Source organism: Bombyx mandarina, chromosome 05, assembly GCF_030267445.1.
Source record: "Bombyx mandarina strain Sakado chromosome 05, ASM3026744v2".
Classification (NCBI taxonomy): domain Eukaryota; kingdom Metazoa; phylum Arthropoda; class Insecta; order Lepidoptera; family Bombycidae; genus Bombyx; species Bombyx mandarina.
The window spans coordinates 2,396,559-2,420,338 of record NC_143212.1 but is presented as its reverse complement, the minus strand read 5'-3'; the positions used below and the strand labels follow the sequence as shown (position 1 = coordinate 2,420,338).

The 23,780-nt window shown below is 38.1% G+C and overlaps 2 protein-coding genes across 3 annotated transcripts; one reads left to right on the top strand and one right to left on the bottom strand.

Annotated features, from left to right (window-relative positions):
* Positions 1-6: 6 nt before the first annotated feature.
* LOC114244083 (uncharacterized) lies at positions 7-6,542 on the top strand. Of its 2 annotated transcripts, none has more exons than XM_028175798.2 (8): positions 7-283; positions 538-666; positions 1,091-1,239; positions 2,299-2,422; positions 3,078-3,302; positions 4,102-4,257; positions 4,680-4,797; positions 5,863-6,542. In XM_028175798.2, exons 1-8 carry the CDS (start codon positions 164-166, stop codon positions 6,111-6,113), a joined length of 1,272 nt encoding a protein of 423 aa, XP_028031599.2. In that variant the 5' UTR covers positions 7-163; the 3' UTR covers positions 6,114-6,542. The 2 variants fall into 2 exon arrangements, with proteins under 2 accessions (XP_028031599.2, XP_089583656.1); XM_089727530.1 differs by having other exon boundaries at positions 144-283; positions 545-666.
* A 5,749-nt stretch (positions 6,543-12,291) lies between these two features.
* LOC114244028 (uncharacterized) lies at positions 12,292-23,239 on the bottom strand. The gene is made up of 6 exons (XM_028175716.2): positions 22,994-23,239; positions 22,010-22,289; positions 15,829-15,889; positions 15,545-15,704; positions 14,771-15,004; positions 12,292-13,975 (listed from the first exon to the last, which is right to left on the bottom strand). Exons 1-6 carry the CDS (start codon positions 23,132-23,134, stop codon positions 13,502-13,504), a joined length of 1,350 nt encoding a protein of 449 aa, XP_028031517.2. The 5' UTR covers positions 23,135-23,239; the 3' UTR covers positions 12,292-13,501.
* Between the last annotated feature and the right edge of the window lie 541 nt (positions 23,240-23,780).

The window sequence follows — 23,780 nt, the reverse complement described above, 5'->3', positions numbered from 1 at the left end:
AAAAAAGTTTGATCAAATTCAAAACAAAACCAGGGAAGTCAGGGAAATGTGAAATTGTAATTTATGGAATGCAATTAAACTAAAACTAAATCTAATGTACACAATACATATATAAGTAATAATTTATTAGGAGCAGTCTCAAAATATACAATAAGATCAATAAATGGCTGTTAATTTAGATTTAAATAAAATTTGCCGTACATGCCTAACAGATACTGTTCCTTTAAAGGACTTGTTTTCAGTCTGTTCACCAGAAATTTTTAAGTATTGCACTTCAGTTGAGGTAATTCGTTTTATAATGTATACTAATTTTAATAGATACATTTAATTTAGGTTATGCCAAATCTAACAGCATAACGTTTTCTTCAGGCACCACTTAATTACAAAACAATTAATATCCCTAAACACTTGAAATATTACTTCTGAGTTCACAAATTAAAAAGAATTTTTTTCACTCAACTTTATTTAAAGTACAGAATTTTATTTTTATTTTTGTAGATGAGACAAAAACAATGAGAAATAATAAGTGTTATTTAGATTTCAGATGATGATAAACTACCCAGGAAAGTCTGTGAGATGTGTGTTGCATTATTGCAAAAGTTGTATCAGTTCAAACAAATAGCAGTTAAGTCAAATACGGTGTTACAACATCACATTGAAGCTACGGTAAATAACATTATTAAAATTTGTACTTCAGGATAGTAAGTATACTATAAGTTGTTGAGAGTTGAGAGTTGCAATTACAATAAGACCAACACATACACGATCAATAACAATCACAAGTTCAACTAGATTTGATATAACTATAGATTCTATAACTTAAGAAACAGATAACATAGATAAGTAGAAAAAGAACATGGTTTTTACCTCTTTAAGAGTGAACAAGAGAGTGGCCTTTTTGATGTTAAATTGAGCCTTTGAATACTAAAATTTGAATATTTTATTGCATCTGATGCATGACTACACAGGAAAAATAAGCTCATTGGACATACCTATCCATGAAAGATGTCTCTCTCTTTTAATAGTCTCTGTGATATGTAGTTCAAATATATATATATTGATAATAACTTTAGTATTTTGCTTTCCTCAGAAGAGGATAAAACTAGAACATGGATTCGCAGACAGCGAAATAGAAATGCCTATAGCTATACTGACTGAAGAGACACAATTCACACAATCTATAAATAACAGTTGTCCTGAATTGCACAACATACCCATCCAGGAAGAAAATCAAATAAGGTATTTGCGAAATATTTAAAATTTGATTTGTTTCAGTCCAGTTTTTAGTTAACAAGTTCTACACAAGCTCTAGTGATTTCATAAATCCTCAACTTGTTTATGGAATGTACTAATTACTGTATTCTTGTGTATATAAATATAACATAATAATAATAATAATAATAATAGAGCCCTTTATTCGGAAAACAGATATAAAATTAAGTTTCTTATATTACTGCACTTATACTGATATATGTATATATATATGTATTTTAGAAAATTAAAATTGGTGTATTTGGTGCTTGTTTACTCTCTGTAAGTCCGTTTGCCAGTTGGCAAAGGCCTCCTCTAACCTACTCCATTCTGATCTCTCTCTGGCTACTCTACTCCATGTTATGCCCGCAACCTGCCTGATATCATCGTCCCATCTTTTTTGTTGCCTGCCTCTTTTCCTCTTGCCTTCCCTTGGGTACCAATGTGTAGTTATTTTGCTCCATTTTTCTTTGACCATGTGTCCCGCCCACTTCCATTTTATATACAATATAACATAACACTTCTCAATTTCTTTTCAAGACATGAGTTGTATAAGATATATCACCCATCGCTATCATTTATTCACTAATAAATTACAAATTCATTACAAAAACTCAAAATATATTATGAAATGGATAAGTAATGCATACTGACTAAAAAAAGAGATGTTTGGGGACATTACAATTTAAAAATAAACCTTAACAGTGTATACTAAAGAGAGATTATAGCACAAAAAGAGATTATATATTTGCTTACTTGCCTTGCTGCTTTATTATGCATAAATATATATTTCACTTCATTGGGAAATGATATAATGGGGTAGTAGGGAGTAGAAAGCACCTTGTTGACATGTTACAAATATTGCAATTCTGATATTCATGAGCCACTGTAACTAAATAAGGTCATGTAGGCTGGGTCAAATACATATAGTATTGAACAAAGTAGAGAAATGCAAATAGGCTTCTATCTTTAATATGAATTCATCTATCCAGATATTTGCAATTCATAGAGCAGTGAAATATCCTTAAATTTGGAATTAATTTTCAGGAAAAGAAGAAGGAAATCTGAGCCGAAAAAGAAAAAAGTCCGTATGAAATGCCCAAAATGCGAGAAAACATTCCAAAAATATGAAAATTTTGAAGTCCATATGAGAAATCATTTTGGCAAGAAAGTACGAAACATTGATGCTATTTTGAATACTAGTGATCACTGTTTATTTTAGGGAGTTCTGAATTATAGTTTTTTTTACTACCCAAAATTATTAAATTATTCAATCATGAACAAATAAGGTGTAGTAGTATCCAAACTTTCGTTGTAGGTAATCGTAAGATTTTAAGGATAAATTATTCTGGGGGATGCCTGATTTTCTCTCATCCTGTAACAGCTATCAAGCAGTCATGTTTTTCTATTATAATTCTGGGCCATTGAACCACAGCATTGAAATCACAAACAAATTCCAATGGTTGATGACTTACATTAGAATGCTGTTTGATTCTGTATCCAACACACTAGGAGGACTTTGCTATACTGTAATATGAAACTCAGAATCAATATCATGTCCCATAATTATATTGAAGACTTGTAATATTTCCCCCGCCCCGCCTATTTCTGCCGTGAAGCAGTAATGCGTTTCGGTTTGAAGGGTGGGGCAGCCATTGTAACTATACTGAGACCTTACAACTTATATCTCAAGGTGTGTGGCGCATTTACGTTGTAGATGTCTATGGGCTCCAGTAACCACTTAAACCCAGGTGCGCTGTGAGCTCGTCCACATATCTAGGAATAAAAATAAAAAAAAATTATAATAAAATCAATACATTTTTTAGCCCGACATAAAGTGTGAGCAGTGTGAGAAGACATTTCCGAATTTAAGAAACTTACATAGTCACATTAGGACTCACACTGGTGTTAGAAAATATCAATGCTTGACTTGTGGAAAGAACTTTGCCTACCTCAATGTGTTGAAAAATCATGAACTAACACACAGCGGAGTCAAGAAATATGTTTGTCATATATGCAATGCTAAGTTTATTCAAAGATATAACTTGAAGGTGAGTAATAATATGTAATGTTTCTTAGCCTGCCTGTTGTTAGCCTGTCTATTGACTTTCAGCACTAAAAAAAAGCATAGGAAATATCACATCATCAGCAAGAACCATACAACTAATAATATCTAATATTCAGTACACTGGTGGTGGTGTTCTGATGTTATTTGTTGAATGTTCAATCCTAATACTAGGAAGAGAGATCACTGCACTGTTTTATAAATCACAACCTAATAATTTATAATTACTATTCTATCTATTAATTTATACTTTTGTATTATCATCTTTATAATAAATAAATAACGAATTTAGTATTGTATACTCGATCATTCGTAATTCAAAGTCTCGTGAAATCGCAGAGCAACATTTTACATCAAGTTATGCAGTGTATCTAACTTATGTTTTCTCACAGTTGTTCATGCTATTGTTACTATGTACATGCTATTGTAGCCGAGCTCATGGGGCTCAGTCTGCCAGACTTTCCTAATATTTGCTCATGGTAGTGGCTGCAATACAATAGTTAGTATCAATAAAGCAGCTCTTTACATTTAGACTGACCAGCATTAGCTTATTTTTTATTTTGTATTTTATCACCTCAGTATAGTGTCGATATTTGTTTGAATAATCAATAGTAGCTATATTACCCTTAATTTATACAGTGCAATCGAGTATATAGTTAGATTGTAGAGTGTATTAACAAAATATGACACCAGATTTGCAATCCAATTTACCAGTGCTATAACTTGTGATCGAAGGCTATCACTGAAGTACGTGTTAATCACTGATATTTAATTATTAATTACAGACTCATCTAGATACACACACGAACCAGAAAAAGTATATCTGCGGTCAATGTGGCAAGAGATTCTCGCAGCCGGGGAATCTGAAGATACACCTAATACGGCACACAGGGATTAAGAATGTTGCTTGCCAACTATGTGATATGAGATTTTATGTTAAAGTAAGTACAATAATTTATTGAGATGTTTAGTCAGTTGTTATTCATGAACTTATCACTTTCATGTTGCACTTTTCTCTCTATGTATAAATCGATTTCTCACCTGCTGTTTTGCTTTAAGAAATGGGTTAATATTTGTTCGTAACATTATTTAGATGTTCTTTTAAATATATTATTTGATAAGTACTGTAAACTATTGAGCATACAGACCACATAATGGTGAGTGGTCTCCGTCGTTCCTAGCAGTTAGCAATGTCAAACCGCTGCCTACGTCTGAGGGGTTCTCCTTAAACCGTAAATTTGCGGTTTGTCAAAAGGTAAATAAATAATTCAAATTTTTATTTATTTGTAATGACTGTGTAATGTTTTACTTGTAAACGCTTAGCTTAGCTGTACATACTGATTTAACTTTTTATTTATTACAGAGCGACTTATTTAAGCACATGCGGTCGCACTCGTCCGACAAGCCGTTCTCGTGTGAATACTGCGACAAAACTTTTAAGAGCAAAAGCTTCCAAATTGTACATCTACGTTCACATACAGGTCCGTTGTTTCCTATTTTAATTGTCGTGTGTGTATTAATGATTCGTGACTTCGCTAATAGAAATATACTCACGTTCTCCTTCACTCATGCTTAAGTTGCTAGGTCATTTTAGTATTAACTGCAAACAGTTTGCATTATTTTTGATCATGGTCGTCAAAGAGTCTCCTTGTTGATACCGACGTTCGATCTGTTTGTGCCGCGAAGCAAACTGCAGGGCCTTGAAACTGCGATACTTTAAGACTAATATTTTTTCTGTATGGAAACTAGCGACGTCTTGTAGCGGGTGCCCATAAACTTATAGTTACAACATAAAGTTAAGGCATTTAATTATTGTATAACTATACACAGAAAACAAGAAAAATTATAAATCATACAAGTCTTTATTTGTTATATTGGTTTCCGAAAATTTACAAAATCCTTCATTATAAATAAAAAATAGGATAGGTAAGGTGTTACTGCCATCTACAGGAGCAATGAGAAGCTAATCGAAGCAAAGCCATCTAGTGGCCGACGCCCTAAACATTTTTGTTGACTGCTTGAGTTGCTCATATATAACTAACTTTATTGATGGTAGAACCTCTACTGAGTCCGCACGGGTAGGTACCACCACCCTGCCTATTTCTGCCGTGAAGCAGTATGCGTTTCGGTTTGAAGAATGGGGCAGCCGCCGTAACTATACTTGAGACCTTAGAACTTATATCTCAAGGTGGGCGGCGCATTTAGGTAATAGATTCTATGGGCTTCGGTATCCACTTAACACCAGGCGGGCTGTGAGCTCGCCCCCCCTAAGCTTTAAACAAAAAAAAACTAATTTATGTGTATTATCTATGGCAAACTAACTTATATCTCAAGGTGGGTGGCGCATTTAAGTTATAGATGTCTATGGGCTCCAGTAACCACTTAACACCAGGTGGGCTGTGAGCTCGTCCACCCAACTAAGCAATAAAAAAAAACCAATGAATGTGTATTATCTATGGCAAAATGGTTTCCTACGGACTAACCACTTGTGGTTACCCACTTAACGTCGGAGAGGCCTTCTAAAACATTCCTGACGATTTCCATAGGCGAGAGACCATACGCGTGCGATTTCTGCCCTAAGAGGTTCATGTCGCGCAAGGACATGAGGAACCATCGCATGATCCACACCGGGGAGCGACCCCACAAGTGCGCGCTCTGCAACCAAGCGTTCATACAGAAGTGTGCGTTGAATCGCCACATGAAAAGTCACGAGAAAGACGGGCCAGTGATGAACGCCATCCAAGGGATCGAGCAGTCGGCCGTGGCGGTCTCCTACGCGGCCTGGGATGATGTGTGAAAATTATATATTTTACTAGCTGACCCCGCAGACTTCATAGTGCCTCAGTCGATAAATAAAAGACCTAAGCTTTTACATAAAATAAACATAAAGCAACTTAAGAATAAGTACCATTTTGCCCTTTTAACCCCTTTATCCTGTAACCCCTTTGTCCACTCATGTCTTCAATTACCCATAAAATTGAATTATAGACATCAAGTCGCAAGGATCCTCCTTGGCTGGCTTTCAGATTGTGATGTGCATTGGCCCCAATAAACACTTCATACCAGGTGAGCTGAGACCTCAATAACTTACCTAAGGAATAAATAATACAAAGAAAATTCAAATTTGTATAACTAATTTCTTAATAATATCATAATTCGATGTTTGTAATGCATGTAAAAATAGTTTTGGATCTAATCCGAAACACAATAAAAAAAATGAGTGACAGTTCATTGTTTTATTTCTTTAATCACAAAGACTGAAGCATTGTTGCTGGTATTAATTGCGCCTATATAGAGAACAATTAATGAGGTTTTCATATATCGAGGTTTGATAATGGTGCCATTGGCCAAATTTCTTTACCCAACATATTTAATCAAACATATGATTACACTTTACCATATTTCATCAAACATATATTTTTTCTACTACCAGACAAACTTTTCCAATTTCATTTCTAAAAGGAGAATATTATCTATCCTTCATAGCTTTGAACTGGGTCAGCAGTGAACAAGTCTTGATCAAAACTCACAGCACACTTGACTGAGGCTGTATATATATATATATATATATTTAAATCGATGAAGACTTCTTGCGTCTTTTCATAGTCGAACCCTGTTGCATCCACCTTTTCCAATGGGTTTTAAACTATTATTCGTGCGAATATAGTTACATTGGTGTCGTGTGAATTCTATTACCGACAATAAATTTTATTTAAATTCGAAAATAAGATATTCAATTTGAAATAATTTTCGCTGGTTTTTTGCATCCGTTCATGATGGAAATCATGGGTCACATTGTATATTTCTGTATTTGTTCCATACATTTCATCAGTTTTTCGAAATCCTTCCAAATGTATGGATATATCGGTTCCGTATATTGTCCTGTATTTATTCTATGCATTCCACTAATTACATGACTACTTTCTATATTTGAGATTATATTGGTACCGAATATTTTTTCTGTATGTACTCCATAAATTGTTTTGAGGTTGCTGCTTCCTCCTAAACTTATAGTAATATCGATACCGTATACTTTTTGGAGTGCTGCCGTCTTCGATTAATGTAATAAATAATAGATCCCAATGAACCAATCCCAAGAACCATCTCCTTTTATGAAGTCAATTAAAATAAAATTTATGTAGCTTTGGGTTTGGATGCCGGCTTTTTTTCCTATTCGCCGGTAGCCTAGGAGACTATTTCAGTTACGACCTTACGGGTAGGTGAGCTCATGGCTTCAACCTGAGAGAATTTGCTAACACCAGCCCTAACAAGAGCTGTGCTTCGCTGAATCTATCACCGAAACGGAATTGCGACCCACTGAGAGGGCAATGGTTTATTGAAAGCGAACACACTCTTCAAACAACATCCACGCAGGCTTTACACTTGAACTTCACCTCAATACCGAAATTAAATTGACTATATACTTATAAAATCAAGGTGGAGTGGTGGAGCCGACTACGGATCCGATTCTCGTCTCTAAATTCCAACTTAAACTTCAGGTTGCAAGGAAAATTAATGAATGCGAAATAATTGCTCCTCATGACACCCAAAATTTTTTTGTATCTTTCGAAAAGTTGAAAAGAAATGCAAATTGAACGGCATGATCAACTGACGGCTGAAGAATTTTGGAATAGAACAAAAGCAATGATTTGAGAAGCAGTGAAAATATCTAAACCTGCCAAATCTGAAACCAAAAAACATCAGCACTGGATAAGTGCTGAAGCTTTACCGTTGGTGGAAGAGAGACGACACAAAAAAGCACAGGGAGTTGAAGTGCAAATACTGAACAAACTGGTGCTAACATTCAAAGAGCCTGTAGGAGGGATAAAAATAACTTTCTGTGAGAGATCTGCTCGAAAGTTGAAGCGCATGTTGAAAAACACGAAGCAAGAGATTTGTACCGGAAAATTAGTGTAATCACCAAGACTTTAAGTGTTAGACCTGGGCTGTTGAGAAATCGGATGGATGTGTAGTAGTAACAGAGTTAGAAGACTTTCAGACCGATGAAAAGAATATTGCCAAGCTCTCTTCTTTGACCCCGACTGCAAAATTTTCCCCCCAACGACATCAGATATCCAAGAACGCGAATCAGAAATACTGAAAGAAGAAGTTCGTCATGCCATCAAACACCTTAAAACTGGAAAAGCAGTAGGAAGTGATAACATCCCAATCTAGACAGTTAAAGATTTTGGCCACAGTGGTGTCGAAATCTTCCATGCAATTTGTAACAAGATATGGAAATCTGGCACCTGGCTTACAGAATGGACGCACTCCCTTTTTATTTCTTTGCATAAGAAAGGTTCGACAAGGAAGTGTAGCAATTATCGTCTTATTGCCCTGATATCAATCACACTGTAGCAAAATTCTACATATTCTTAATGAACGTTTAAAAAGCTGTTTAGCAACACAAATAGCCCCAGAGCAAGCTGGCTTTGTAAAGGGGAAGGGAACAAGAGAACCGATCTTGATTGTGCGACAAATAATAGAGAAGCCGAGAGAGTTCAACATGCAAACGTTCATTTGCTTTGTTGACTTTCAAACAGCATTTGACTCTTAAATGGCCACATTTATGGAAAACCCTCGAAAATATGGGAGTGCCAAAACATCATACATTCAGTAAAGTTGGACAACGTTGCCTCATAACCTCTGCGTCCTAGCGCTGGAGTCCAGCAAGGGTGTATCTTGTCACCTCTCTTGTTTAACATTTACACTGAGGCAATTATGAGAATCGCTCTAGATGACTGGACTGATGGTGTGCCCATTGGTGGCAAAAACATATGCAGTTTTCGTGATGCTGACGATACTAATCTGCTGGCTTGTAACCAATTGGCAATCAGATCTTTGCTACAAGCAAAAGAATTGCTAAATCGCGTCGAAACAGTTGCCTTGGTCTCCGAATCAACAGGCACAAAACCAAAATTATTATAGTTGACAAGCAATAACAATACCCCGGAGATTACCGAGATTGCAAGCTGTGAGGTCGTTTCATCTTATACCTACCTAGGTTCACTAGTGACTAACAGTGGTGGTTCGGAGGAAGAAATTAAGCGGCGCATAATCATAACGCGATCGGCCTTATATAAACTCGGCTTGTAAGGACCGGAATATCACCAAGACCATCAATTTCCGATTGGTAAGGGCACTGGTGTTCCCCATCTTTTTATATGAGACCTGGACTGTGAAAGAAAGAAGAAGGATCGATGCATTCGCTAGCGACCGGGTTTTATCGTTAATTGACACGCTAAAAAGTAGCGGGGAGAGAGCGAAGCCTTGCGGAACTCCGGCCGAGATATCGAGTTCCCTCGACCCGATACGGAAACGAATGGCTCCACAAGAAGTCTCGTATGATGAGCACGAGACTGTCTGGCACGCCTATTTTATAGTCTGTAAATTAAACCGTTGCGCCAGACTTTGTCGAATGCCTTCGCGATTTCGAAGAAGAGGGCCCTCGTGGAGAGGGGTCTACGCTATTTATCCCTACTAAGATGTGGTCTGTGAGGCAGTACGTTTGCTGAATACTAGGCTGCACTAAAAGTATCGGGAATGGAATATTTCCACTGTTCCTGTCATATTAAAATCTTTTTAATTGAAAACTCCTTGGTTTTAAAAATCGAATACCATTTATTTATTTAAAAAAAGATTCTCGGTCTTGTCACGAGGTTTTGTCAAACTTGTTTAGTCGTTGAGAAAATGGAATTGACTCGAGAAAATTCAAGAGCGATGATTTATTATGACTTTCGAAGTGGTTTAACACAAAAACAGTGTGTTCACCGGATGATTTCTGTATTTGGTGATGAAGCCCCATCCAAAACCACAATTTATCGCTGGTTTGCTGAGTTTCAACGTGGACGTGTCAAGCTCAGTGATGATCCCCGTCAAGGTCGTCCAAAAACTGCAGTCACCCAAGAAAACGTTGATGCTGTGCGTAAGCTGATTGAGGAAGATCGACATGTGACATACCGCGTAATTCAGGCAACTTTAGACATTGGTTTGAGTCAAATACAAATAATCTTGCATGAACAATTAGGTGTAAAAAAGTTGTTTTCCCGATGGATACCGCATTCGCTCTGTGAAGAGCAAAAAGCGGCTTGCGTTACTTGGTGCGTCAGAACTCTCGAAAGATTCCACGCAGGATCCTCAAATGCTGTATACAACATTGTATCAGGTGACGAATCCTGGATATACGCTTACGAACCCGAAACAAAAAAACCAGTCACGAGTTTGGGTGTTAGAAAATGAGTTAAAGCCAACAAAAATTGTTCGTTCACGGAGTGTTGCAAAAAAAATGGTGGCCACGTTTCTCTCCAAAACCGGCCATGTTACGACTATTCCTCTTGAAGGACAAAGAACGGTTAATGCAGAATGGTATGCTAGCATTTGTTTGCCACAGGTCGTTTCTGAACTCCGTAAAGAGAACTGCAACCGCTGCATCATCCTCCATCACGACAATGCGAGTTCTCACACCGCGCACAGAACAAAAGAGTTTTTAGAGCAAGAAAACATAGAATTATTAGACCATCCGCCGTATAGCCCCGACCTAAGCCCTAATGATTTCTATACTTTCCCTAAAATAAAGAATAAATTGCGTGGACAGAGATTTTCATCACCTGAAGAAGCTGTGGACGCCTACAAAACGGCCAGACCCCAACTTCCGAATGGAATGGTTGCTTCAATGATTGGTTCCATCGTATGGAAAAATGTGTCAAATTTCGCGGAGAATACTTCGAAAAGCAATAAATACATTTTCAAATAATAATGTTGTGTCACTTCGTTAATTCCTGAAATTTTCAGTGCCGCCCTCGTACACGAGCGCTTTGCGTGGAATCCGAACTTTTCGTCGATCAGGATGCCTTTCTAGGAGATGAAGTCCCAGAGGCGTTTGCGTAATAGTCGCTCGTATAATTTGCCTAACACTGGGAGGATGCTGATCGGGTTGTACCTCGCGGATTCGTTTTTAGGTTTTCCAGGTTTGTGTATGCCGATAACGTTCTTTCTACACCCCGGGAAAGATGCAGTTCATTATAGCGGCATTTAAAATAGAAACTAACATGTTTATTAGTTGGGGGGGGGGGGATAAATTTTTTAAAACGCGGCATTTGTTTCTGGTGGAGCCGGGGGCTTTCCTTTGTTGGAAGTTCGCGGTTTTTTCTTTTACTCCGTTAATGGTAATGTGGGGTAACGCGTCTGAGGGTTTTTGGGAAGCTGTTTGGGTTCGACCTCCCTAGCAATTAACTCGGTTTGTTCGGGGTCCACGGCTTGAGCACTGACGGTGCACTGCTCCTGCAGAGCATCGGCTAATAACACTACCTTTTCATCGTTATCGAAAGCCGAGGGTTGGCCTGAGAGGCTTACGAAGGAATGTATATTGGCGATAGTTTCCGGTTTGAGGGTCCTAGCTAGTTGCCAGTACGCTTGGTGAGAGGGCGCGAATCCTTCTAAATAACTTATCCACCTTCGGGTTTTCTCTAGGCGAGATTAGACATCTTTCTCTCATCTTTCTCAGCTTTCTTCCAATTAGGTTTATGTGTTAGTACATTATTTATATGAGTGTCATTTTCTCGACAGTACTATCAAGTTTTATTACACGCTTTATATTAGCTTCACTTGTATGTATGTTTGTAACTGACTCCTTGAGACGCGATTTTGATCCACTTTAAACGGCCAGATTTCATTCAAAGTTTGTAGATTTATCGAGGACCGATGACAATTCAATATTGGAAAAAAATATGAAAAAATTGAAATTCAACTAAAAAATGAATGAAAAAAAATTTTTTTTTTTTAAAAATGCGTGGTGTGCTTTTTAACATATTATTCAAATAACAATTCTTCATATCTGTCAGAAAAATATTTATAACTAATAATAACACCATGCACCCCACGCTTTTTTTACAATAATATATATATTAACACTATTTTCAATTAAAATTTATTAAAATTTATTTTATATTTTTTAGTTGAATTTTATATAAAGCGAGTTTTTTAGTTTTTTTAAACTATTATTTATTTTTACAAATTAAGTGCATTTAAAACCATAATTATATAATTCAAAAAACAATACTCATATAATTAAATAACAAGTGTCGACAAAAAAGAACAAAAAACATTGCGAAAATTGAACATGAAAGGAGATTGCCATAGCAATTAAGATTAAGAATAAGAATTATTTAAAAACGACCAGTTAGAGTAGTTTATTTTATCATTGGCTATAACTGAATAAACTTATGTAATGCGTATTTAAGCAACACTAGTTTGCATCCGCGGCTCCGCTCACGTGATTCGTTGATAAAAAGTATTATTATACATTCTCTAAAATACTGATATTCACACTATAGGCGTCGTTGCGTCCGCGACGGCCGGAAAAGAATTGCAAACAAAATCACGGCGCTTGCATGGCGCATGCTAACTCCGCCCCCTCACCCCTGTTGTTCCCGCGTTTCTCTTGGAACGGTGTCATTTTGTGTGACGTAATTAAATCACAAATTGGAATTGATAAAAACTTTTTTTATATACAGAAGCCAAATTATCGGTGCAATATACGTAAACAAAATATCCAATATACGCTACCGATATACGTCGCGGAGAAGCGACCTCCAAAATTCGCGTGCCAAACAGCGGAACTAAGAAATACGCTGAGAATCAATCCGGTGACAAAATAACGTCCATGCCAATATTTTACCCACGCATTGTACGGATCTTTCGGCTACCTCTGGCAGAATTTGAGAAATGGACAATCTTGCGTCCATATACAGGACGCAATAAGTCGGTCGGATGCAATATCATCGGTAAAAACCGCCATATAGGACGTAACATGAACTCCCGGATGGAAATATATATATATTATTGCCCTTGTAGGCAGACGAGCATACGGCCCACCTGATGGTGAGTGGTTACCGTCGCCCATGAACTTCAGCAATGCCAGGGGCAGAGCCAAGCCGCTGCCTACCGCTTAATAATCTCCACAAGCCTCGTTTGAAGAAGGACATGTCATAGCGCTCGGGAAACACCGTGGAGGGGAGCTCATTCCATAGCCGGATGGTACGTGGCAAAAAAGACCTCTGGAAACGCACTGTGGATGACCGCAGTGGCTCCAGGTAGTATGGATGAACTCTACTCCGGTGGCGGGCGGTGCGATGGTAAAAACGAGAGGCCGGTATGAAAACCCTTCTCTTCTCGTCGATAGAATATTTAATTTGTTGTTATTTGTCGTTCGTGTATCTTCGAATGACGTTTCATGGAGCTACTCTGCGAAAATTCCTGATCGCAGACCGCGCATCTGTAGGGCCTCTCGCCCGTGTGGGTCCTTATATGCTCCCGCAAGTTCTTCCTCGATATAAACGTCTTAGGGCAGTACGTGCAATTATACGGTCGCTCGCCCGAATGTATCCGCATGTGCAAAGTCAGGTTCGATTGGGACGATATTAGTTTGTCGCAAACGTCACACTTGTAATACTTGCGGTCGGCGCTGTTGTGCCTGATCAAATGTTGGGCCAAGTTGTATTTGTCGATGAAGGGTTGGTCGCAAACGTGGCAGATGTAGCGGCGGTCGGAGTGGCGGCGGGCCACGTGCGTGTGCAGCACGGTCTGCGTCAGGAACTTCCGGCCGCACTGTTCGCACGTGAACCTTCTCTCTCTGTGCTCGTTGTGGGTCTCTAAATGTGTCTGTAACAGTAACAATGTGCGTAAAATTTAGAACCTTTTTTTTACCTTACCTAAGCTTATAGATAGTCTTGAGAGGCTATATCAGCGTTACTTAACAGGTGACCTCACGAGGCTCGAACCTGACGACGTTCCTATAACGAACCCTAGCAAGAGCCGTGCTTCGCAGAATCTACCACCGGATTGGAATAGTCCACTGAGAAGATCCGGCGAGAAACTCAGTGGACTGTTTCCGTGTGGTTAATTCACTCGCCGAGCCCTTCGACGCAAGCGACGGGTTCGACGAGAACGGTGACCAGATAAAACCTTAGTGACAGTTTAGTCACATAGTGTACTTGAATGATATATTTGTTAGGTGTAGTGTTAGTACATTAACCAGGCTGAACTCCATGAGCTCGCCTACGCGTTCAGTGAAGCTATTATAATCCATTGTGATTACTAGAATAGGCAGGAAAACAAAAAGGAAATGACAAAAGTGAAAATCTTGCCTATTTCTGCGTGAAGCAATAATTAAAAGGCAGCAGAGCCGTTGTACTGAAAAATTGAGATTTTAATTAAAAGTCATGGTTCGAGATAGGTGACGGCATTTATAATTTTTTACTGCATAGATGGGGGGACGATCTCACAGCCCTCCTGGTGTTTTCCTGGTGATTATTGGAGCCCATAGACATCTATAACGTAAATGCCGCCACCCGCCACCTAGGTTGTAGATGTCTATGGACTCCAGTGACTATTTAACACTAGATGCGCTGTGAGCTTGTCCAAACATAAATGTATTACGCATATGATTGTCCTTACTTTCAAAATAACTGCGGTAGTGAATCCCTTTCCGCAGACGTCGCACATCAGCAACGGTCTCTCCCCGTGTATCCGCTCGTGGACCTTCAGTGTGTGTTTGTTCTTACTCAACTTGCCGCAGACCTTACATTTCAAACTTTCCAGCTTAACTTGTGTGTGTTCGTTCTCCTTGTGTCGACGTAGACCGCTCCACGTCACAAATGTTTTGTTGCACGGTTGACAGAATATAGATGTCTAAAAGTGAAAGATTTTTGTTTTATTTTTTTATATTTTATTGCTCATGTAGGCAGACGAGCTTAGGGCCCACTTGATGGTGAGTGGTTACCGTCGCTCATGGACGTCAGCAATGCCAGGGGCAGAGCCAAGCCGCTGCTTACCGTTAAATACTCTCTACTAGCCTCGTTTGAAGAAGGACATTTCATAGCGCTCCGGAAACAAAACTGTAACTAGGATTAAATATAACATCCAAAAATGTAGTCTGTTTGTAAAGTTACAGGGATGCAGTCTTTTAAGATTAATTTAAGGGAAATATGGAGAGAGAATGTTGATGGCCAGATTGATGATACTGTCAATTGAAGCAATTATTGTGGATGTTCTCACTTACTTACTTGTTTTTCATGTAATAGAACATATTGTTAGCCTGCAAGAGTAGGTATCATCAACCCCTTTTTACTTCTGCTGTGAGAATAAGACACACATTGAGGTGTGAAGACACCGAAGACCACCATTAATTCTATTCATAAGTTTGAAAATTTTATTACACATTCTACTTACAACTTTGCCTTCATGCTCTAATTTGTGGGCTTGAAATCTATCTAAATAATTGAATTTTTTATTGCAAATATCACATGTAAATATGAAATGATTCTTCTGTTTCACAATATTTTTCTTTTTTCTTTTATTCCCTTGTAGTTTTAACTGTATCTTTAATTTTCTGTAATTAAAGACAAAATTAATGTTTCAAATATTAATTCATTTTGTCAATTAGTTTCAAAAACTGAATAAAATGTGAACAAAGTTTGGTGATGTGTCAACTATGTATACATAAATTTTATTACCTTTCCTTTGGCTTAATGTCTTCTACAATAGTTTCAGCATTAAAATCTTGCAACGGCAACCCTAAAAAATATTAGTGTAATTCTGTGATTATTTTATTTTCTCTCTAAAATAGTAGTCACAGAGGGATTGGGGATACTGGATAATTAAATAAAAATAAAGCATAATTGCGATCGGAACTTAATTGCAGATCTTATTCACTGAACTCAAAGGCAGTAGCCATTAGGACGGCCGGCCATCACTTATGGAAATGAATAATCCAAATCATAAGTTTAGTGTCATAGTTATACTGGAACACTTGTTTACTGTTAGTACTAATAGACAGAACAGTGGTAACAACCCATGCAGACTCAAAATAAGCTCTACTACAAAAATTAATAAGACTCTTTATAGAACAGTCTGTGCATCACAAAAAATATTAATATATAAATCTGATAAAATGCTATTAAATCAAATACAAAATATAGAAAGAAGTATGGTTTTAACATGTCTGTGGAGTGGCGAAAAAACACAACATCAGAGGGTGTTTGATGGTTAGCACATGCGAACGATTTTTCCTTTTAATTTTTAATTGTTTGTATTTTTGGTTATATTTTTTGCTGCCTATATCTATCTGTGTTTGTTCTTCTTGTTGTAATTGTTAAATTTTGTGTGAAGCCATAAGGTAAGTTTTCATTTATTTAATCTCGCATAGTCAATGCGGGCCGATCATGGAGGTTGACGATCGACCCCCTGGCCGTCCCCCAGATCCTAGTTTAACCTGGAACGATGAGGGACAACATCCTCAGGGTGATTTTACATACTCACCAGTCCTTACTGTACCATTAACTAGTTTCGAGTCGATTGAAGCACATCATCGTAAGCGAGCTCTCGAAACCAACAATGATAATGATCTTGCTTTGTCTACTTCCAAACAACAACGACCGTTAGCACCTAATAAGTATAGCCGCGAACGCTATTCTGCGAGGGATGTGGCTCCATTTTTGGTCCATGTTACTCGTATAGAATCTGACCCGAAATCGGGAACTACCCTCCACCCCATTAAGTTTGGACAGATGATGATCAAACTTAATATTAAAAATGTTCTTCCTGATGGAGTCAAAAAAATAGGTCGGAATAGGATTGCTGTCCAGTTTAAATCTCCAGAGGATGCAAACTCATTTTTGGCCAACAAAGAATTGTTAGAAAATGGATACTCCTCATTAATCCCGACTTATAATATCACTAGGATGGGTATTATTAAGGGTGTGCCTAATGACTGGTCAGAAGAAGAGATAGCTTTAAATATTAAGACACCATCTGGTTGTGGCGGAATACTGAAGGTGAGACGCATTAATCACAAAGTTATTACTGATGGGGTACCAGAATGGAAACCTACTTCCTCTGTGGTTCTTACATTTGATGGTCAGACCCTCCCAAAACGTGTCTTTTGCTGCTTCAATTCCCTCCCTGTAGATATATATTATTTCCCTACTGTACAATGCTTTGGATGCTGTAAATTCGGTCATACAAAAACTCAATGTCGCTCAAAGCCCCGCTGTTTCCGCTGTGGTGATGAACACTTTGGTGAGAACTGCACTAAAGAGGACCCAACTTGCTTTTATTGCTCTGGACCTCACTGTGCTAATAGCAAGCAATGCCCTGAATACCAGAGACAAAAAAATATTAAAGTTGCTATGGCCCAGAACAACATCTCATATGCAGAAGCATCCAAAACATTCCCTACTGTGTCAAAGTCCTTTGCTGATGTTTCAGCATCAGTCCCTCCCACAACTCATATTATTCCTTCAGCCCCCTCGTCCTTACGTTTCCATCCTCAGACTTCCTCTTCCTCCTACAGAAAAACGATCCTCCAGAAGCCTAAAAGTCATGCCCCTCACGTCCCGGGCTATGATCAAAGAACCCATAGAGCTATTACTAATTCCTACTCTTTTTCTCCCTCTACTAATGGCTGCGCTCTCAGTAAAAAATTCTTCTCCTTCTGAAGATATTCCCTCTAGTGAAATCTTCTCTCTAATTAAACTACTAGCTTCTCTTTTAACTAAAATTAACCTACCTGACCACGTTGCCAATGACATAATTGACACTATTTTTTCCCACCATAATGGATCTAAATCTCTTGCAGTGGAATGCCAGGAGCGCCCTCCCAAAAAAACATGACTTTCTCCATTTAATCAATTTATATAATCCCGCAATCTTTGCAATTTCTGAGACGTGGCTCTTGCCACATCTCCCATTTCACATCCCAGGTTATAGCACCTACCGTGATGATCGTGATGACGGGTATGGTGGTGCTGCTATACTGGTCAACAATGTCTTCCCTTCTTCTTCTCTTTCTCTTCCTCCTCATGGAGCCGAGATTAATGCCATTGGTGTTAACATCATTGGTATTAATTTTATCTCCATTTATTTCCCTCCTTCTGTCCCTATATGTATTCCTTTCCTAAGAAATTTATGTATTTTATTGAACCCAATTATTCTTATGGGAGATTTTAATTGTCATCACTTCTTGTGGGGATCTGACCATTGTGACGCTTCAGGTACATATTTGGCAGAGCTAATAGATGAAATAGGGTTATACGTCCTTAACGATGGATCAGCCACTAGACTCCCTAGACCGGGTCAAAGCAGAAGCTGTGTGGACCTAACACTGTGTTCATCCACTCTAGTAAATTCCCTAGACTGGAAACGTCTTAATTTAACATACGGTAGTGATCATTACCCTATTTGTTCTACCTTTTCCAATAGGTCTCTCCCCAGCAAAAATAGAACTCCCTTATTGCAGTATCGCATTACTGACGCCAGGTGGGACATTTACCAACAGAATCTAGATAAAAGAATCCTTTCCTTTCCCCAAATCTCTTTTGACAATTTGGATGCTTGTTTGAGTTTGTATTCAGATTCCATTTCAGCTGCTGCAGATCTGAGTATTCCCTTGAAAAATTCATCTTTGGGAAAATTATCTTCTCCTCCCTGGTGGGACAGAGAATGCACAGACCTTATTAAATCCCGGAAAGAAGCTGAATTTAATTACATCAAGAATATGACCCTCTCCAACCTTCGGGAATTTAACAGAATAGTGGCTAAATCCAAGCGCACATTCAAGAAAAAAAAGTATGAGAGTTGGAAAAAATTTTGTTCCTCTCTTTCACCTTCATCCCCGTCTTCCCTAGTCTGGCAAAATTATAAAAAATTTAGACGCGGATGCTTCCCTCAAAATTCTCCCAATATCTCACGGAGCATCGCCCTACAATTCATTAACAGATTGGCTCCTGCCTATGCTCCTCTTGCTGATGAATGTCCCTCATTGGCAATTAATATGCTCGCTGTTGATCCTTTAGACGAACCTTTCTCCATAAATGAGCTAAATTCTGTACTTAAATATGTCCAGGACTCATCTCCTGGCTTAGATGGCTTTCCCTACTCGTTTTACAAAATGTCTGGTCAACATAGTCGTCAGTTCCTTCTAAATTTAATAAATACATGTTTTAATTTTGGTTATATCCCTGACGCTTGGAAATCTCAATTAATCATCCCTATTCTGAAGCCAGGCAAATCTCCTGATAATCCTGATCACTACCGTCCTATTGCACTCTCCCCTGTAATTGGTAAGATCCTTGAACATTTAATTAAAAATAGGTTGGAGTGGTATGTGGAAAGTAAGGGAATGATAGCAGACTCTCAGTTTGGATTCCGAAAGGGGTTCAGTACCTTAGATAGCATCGGCACCTTTATTTCTGATACGCGAATTGCCTTCAGTGAAAACCAGTCGGTTGTGGCCTGTTTCCTAGACATTTCATCTGCATACGACAATGTTCTTCTTTCCGTGCTCAGAAGTAAATTACGTGAGCTGAGTGTTCCGGTAAAGATACAACGTTGCATATGTAATTTTCTGGCAGGCCGTACTGTTAGCGTACACATCCCTGGTGATCTTGTCCACACATCCAGGCTGCTCTGGAGGGGTCTCCCCCAGGGTTCGGTGTTGAGTCCCTTGCTGTACAACATTTATACATCTGATTTGCATAGGTCACTCAACATCGGATGCCATATTTTACAATATGCAGATGACCTGTGCATATATACAGCTGTCCCATCCATAGTTGACGCTGGCATATCCATGCAAATATCCCTCAATTCTCTGAATCATTGGCTTTCTGCTCATGGACTCCAATTGTCAGCCTCTAAGAGCTCTGTTGTGGTTTTCTCTCGTAAACGAGTTATACCAGATGTACATCTAGAAATTGAAGGATCTCCCATCAAGGTCGAAGATAATGTGAAATTTCTCGGCGTCGTCTTGGACTCTAGACTATCCGGTATCGCACATTTTAATTACACAATTAGTAAATGTGAGAGAAATATTAATATGTTGCGGGCTCTTGCGGGTGTTTGGTGGGGTGCCCATCCTATCACATTAAAACTCATTTATAATGCTACAATAAGAAGTTTATTGGATTATGGCTCTTTCTTATTAGACCCTTGCAACAAAACAGCATTAGCAAAATTGGATGCCATTCAATCAAAGTCTCTCCGCATTATATTGGGTTGTATGAAGTCCAGCCCAAGCAATGCCCTGCAGGTGGAGAGTGCCGACCCACCTCTTATCCTTCGCAGGCAGTATCTTGCAGATAGGTTTATAATTAAAGCATACTTCCATAAAAACCATATGATACTGCCAAAACTCATCCACCTAGATAGATTATATGGGAACGTAGATTACTGGAAGTATAAGGATCCCCCTCTTATTTTGAATTCTTTTAGGAAGATCCGTATGATTGAGGAAAGAACTCATGTCCAGCAGTGTAATAGATTCCCCATGTATGACTCTCCAATTGAAGTTTTAAGCTTCATACCAAATCATATTGCGTCCATTGACTTGGACAAGGAAACTGTTGAGGCCAATACACAATTCTTGTCCATAGTTGAGTCCAGGTGGCGAGATTATCACAGGTTTTTTACTGATGCTTCGAAACTTTCATCTCATAGTGGGACGGGTGTCTCAGTTTATTACCAAAATTCCAACATTTTCCTTCAATTCCGGTGCCCTCCGGAAACATCTGTGTTTTCTGGGGAATGCATTGGTATTTTAGAAGCCTGTCAGTTTGTTTTTTCCCATAGCACTATTACAAGGGCAGTTATTTTTTCAGACTCTAGAAGTGCCCTGGACGCTATCGTCAAAAACCCTTTCAGGGATAAACTCCACAGTTCAATAATCTCTGAAATTAAAAATTGTTTGTTTTCATGCTCGAAAAAGCAGATCGACATTATCTTGGTATGGATTCCTGGCCACTCTGGCATCAGAGGTAATGAGATTGCTGATTCATTGGCCAAAGCTGCAATCTCCAGCAGCCTAGCCGACCTAAAACATCACTCTGTCCAAACTTATGATTTACTCCATCTTGCTAAGTCTAATTTAAGTAAGTCATGGCAAGCCTACTGGACAGAGTCCAGTAAGACGAAGGGAGGCTTATATGCTTCAATCCAACCCACCGTTCCTACAAAACCATGGTTTTTTAAATTCAAAAAGATTTCCAAACCTGTTATATCTGTGCTCTGTAGAGTTCGTTTAGGTCATTGCTGTTCTCCGGTATTTCTACATAAAATTAGAATACGTGACAATTCGTTGTGTGAATGTGGTTTGGACGACGGCAGTATAGATCACATTTTCCTCAATTGTCGCTTGAACAACTCACTCATATGGGACCAAGTTATTAGCGAACTGAAAATTCAACGGCCGGTAAATGTCCGTCACCTCCTCTCACTATTCCCAGACTCCCGTATTATAAATGCTTTTATTAAGTTTATAACTACTAACTCTATAAAATTATAATTATATGTAGTGCATTATTCTCTGTACATAATCTTTATTATAATATGTAAGTTTATAGTAACATTAAATTTGTGTTAGTCCCAGGCAACATTATTATTTCCAAAATGGGATACTTTTCATAATAAAAAGTGTATTTAAATAGCTCGACAATGTTCCATGTGTAGCCATAACACGACACTGGCAGAAATTGCTGAAAGTAGCAGCAGATTGCCATTATATAAAAATAAAAAAAAAATAAAAAAACATGTCTGTGACCGTTTCTTCGACTTGACTCCTTTGATCAACAATATTGTTGATCGAAGCTTGACTCACTTTGAGTGAATTGACTTTTTTACTTTTTGTTAATTGTGACTTACCATTGTATTCAGGATGCGATTTTTCAACTTTCACAACAAAATTTTGATAATCATTGTGTCTCTTCTCCTCATTTTCATTTTTGTCAATGTAGAGATTTCCATAGTCATTGTCATCATCCCAACTTGTATCTGCTTCAGTACTTTCATTTTTTACTGATTTTTTCAAACCAAGCAGTGCATTTTGGGATGTGATACAAGTATTTTTGAATTCAGAATATTGTACAAGTAATTTGTGGCAAATTTCGCAAATCACTTTTGGCAATTTCTCATCTTTGTATAGCTGAAACATTTTTTGTTTCTAATTCAAATAGACAATGTTGAAATATCTTGTAGATTTGTTTTTGCCCTTGTAGGCAGACAGACCATCTGATGGTTGAATTGTTACCATCGCTCATGGAAATCAACAATATAATTGTTGATTTGTGATATTATGTGAATTTATATTTGTTGCTTTATTCTACAAATTTAACATGCTTAATTTGGAAATAAAAGCTACTATTTAAATAAGAATAATAAGTCATTCTATATAAACAGACACATGATTTTAAATGTTAACTTGAGTCAATAGGCATGACAGCTAGAATGCCATCAAGCTGTATTCCATTGATGTGGGCTGACAATCATCATAATTATCATCATCATCTCAGCCTGTCCACTGTCCACTGCTGAACATAGGCAACTAATGACCAGTGCGGCTGGTCTGTTACCACCTGCATCCAGTGTGACCCTGGGCGATTCTTACTAGATCGTCGGTCCGTCTGGTAGGTGGCCGTGATATATGAATTACTGTAGTTAATGATAATTAAATGACAATGTAGTGACTGGCAATGCCCTTAAATTAGTAATACGTATTATCTGTAACGCCGATTTGAATAACCCAAGCAACGTTACACAGTCCAATGTCAGTTTAAAAGTACATAACTGAAATAATGAAATAAAAAATAATCAAACAACCCTTGGGGATTCAATGAATTATTAATTCACCTTAATCGAAGTGCAATAGTAAAACAAATCGGCCGACACATTTTCAAAAAGTTCGTAAGTGGTGTTCTCACATACTGTTAAGCATGCACGGCACACTTTTGAAATTTCATTCATGACAGCATTTTTTTTATTATTTGACATGGTTCTCTAATTATTAATTTTTAGTAAGGCATTTACGTTGAGTGTTTTGTTCTCTTATTTTGATTTTTGATCAGTTTCTTTGAAGATAGAAGTAAATATACAGTGACATTCGGTGAACGTTGACGGTTGACGTTTATGCTGTCATTCGCAAATATCTTTTCGTCTAGAAATTATTATTTAATTTTTAATATATAGTAATTAAATCATCTTTGAGACGTTCATGAATTTTTCTTCCAACCGCCACTAAAGCTGCGCTTGCACAGTCTCTCCTTCTTCCAATCTTTAAATACGCCGTTGTCAGCTATCCTGATCTAACCGAACCACAATTTGATAAGCTTCAGCGAATAAAAAATTCCTATTTGGTTTTTTTTTTTTTTCCTACCTAAGCTGAGAGCCTTGAGAGGCTATATCAGCGTAACCCTAACTTTTGTAGGTGAGCTCACGGGGCTCAAACCTGATGACGTTGCTAACATGAACCCTAGCAAGAGCCGTGCTTCGCAGAATCTACCACCGGATCGGAAACGCGACCCACTGAGAAGATCCGGCGAGAAACTCAGTGGGCTGTGTCTGGGAGTTAATTTACTCGTCGAGCCCTTCGTCGCAAGTGACGGGTTCGACGAGGACGGTGACCGGTGCTTGAAGTACC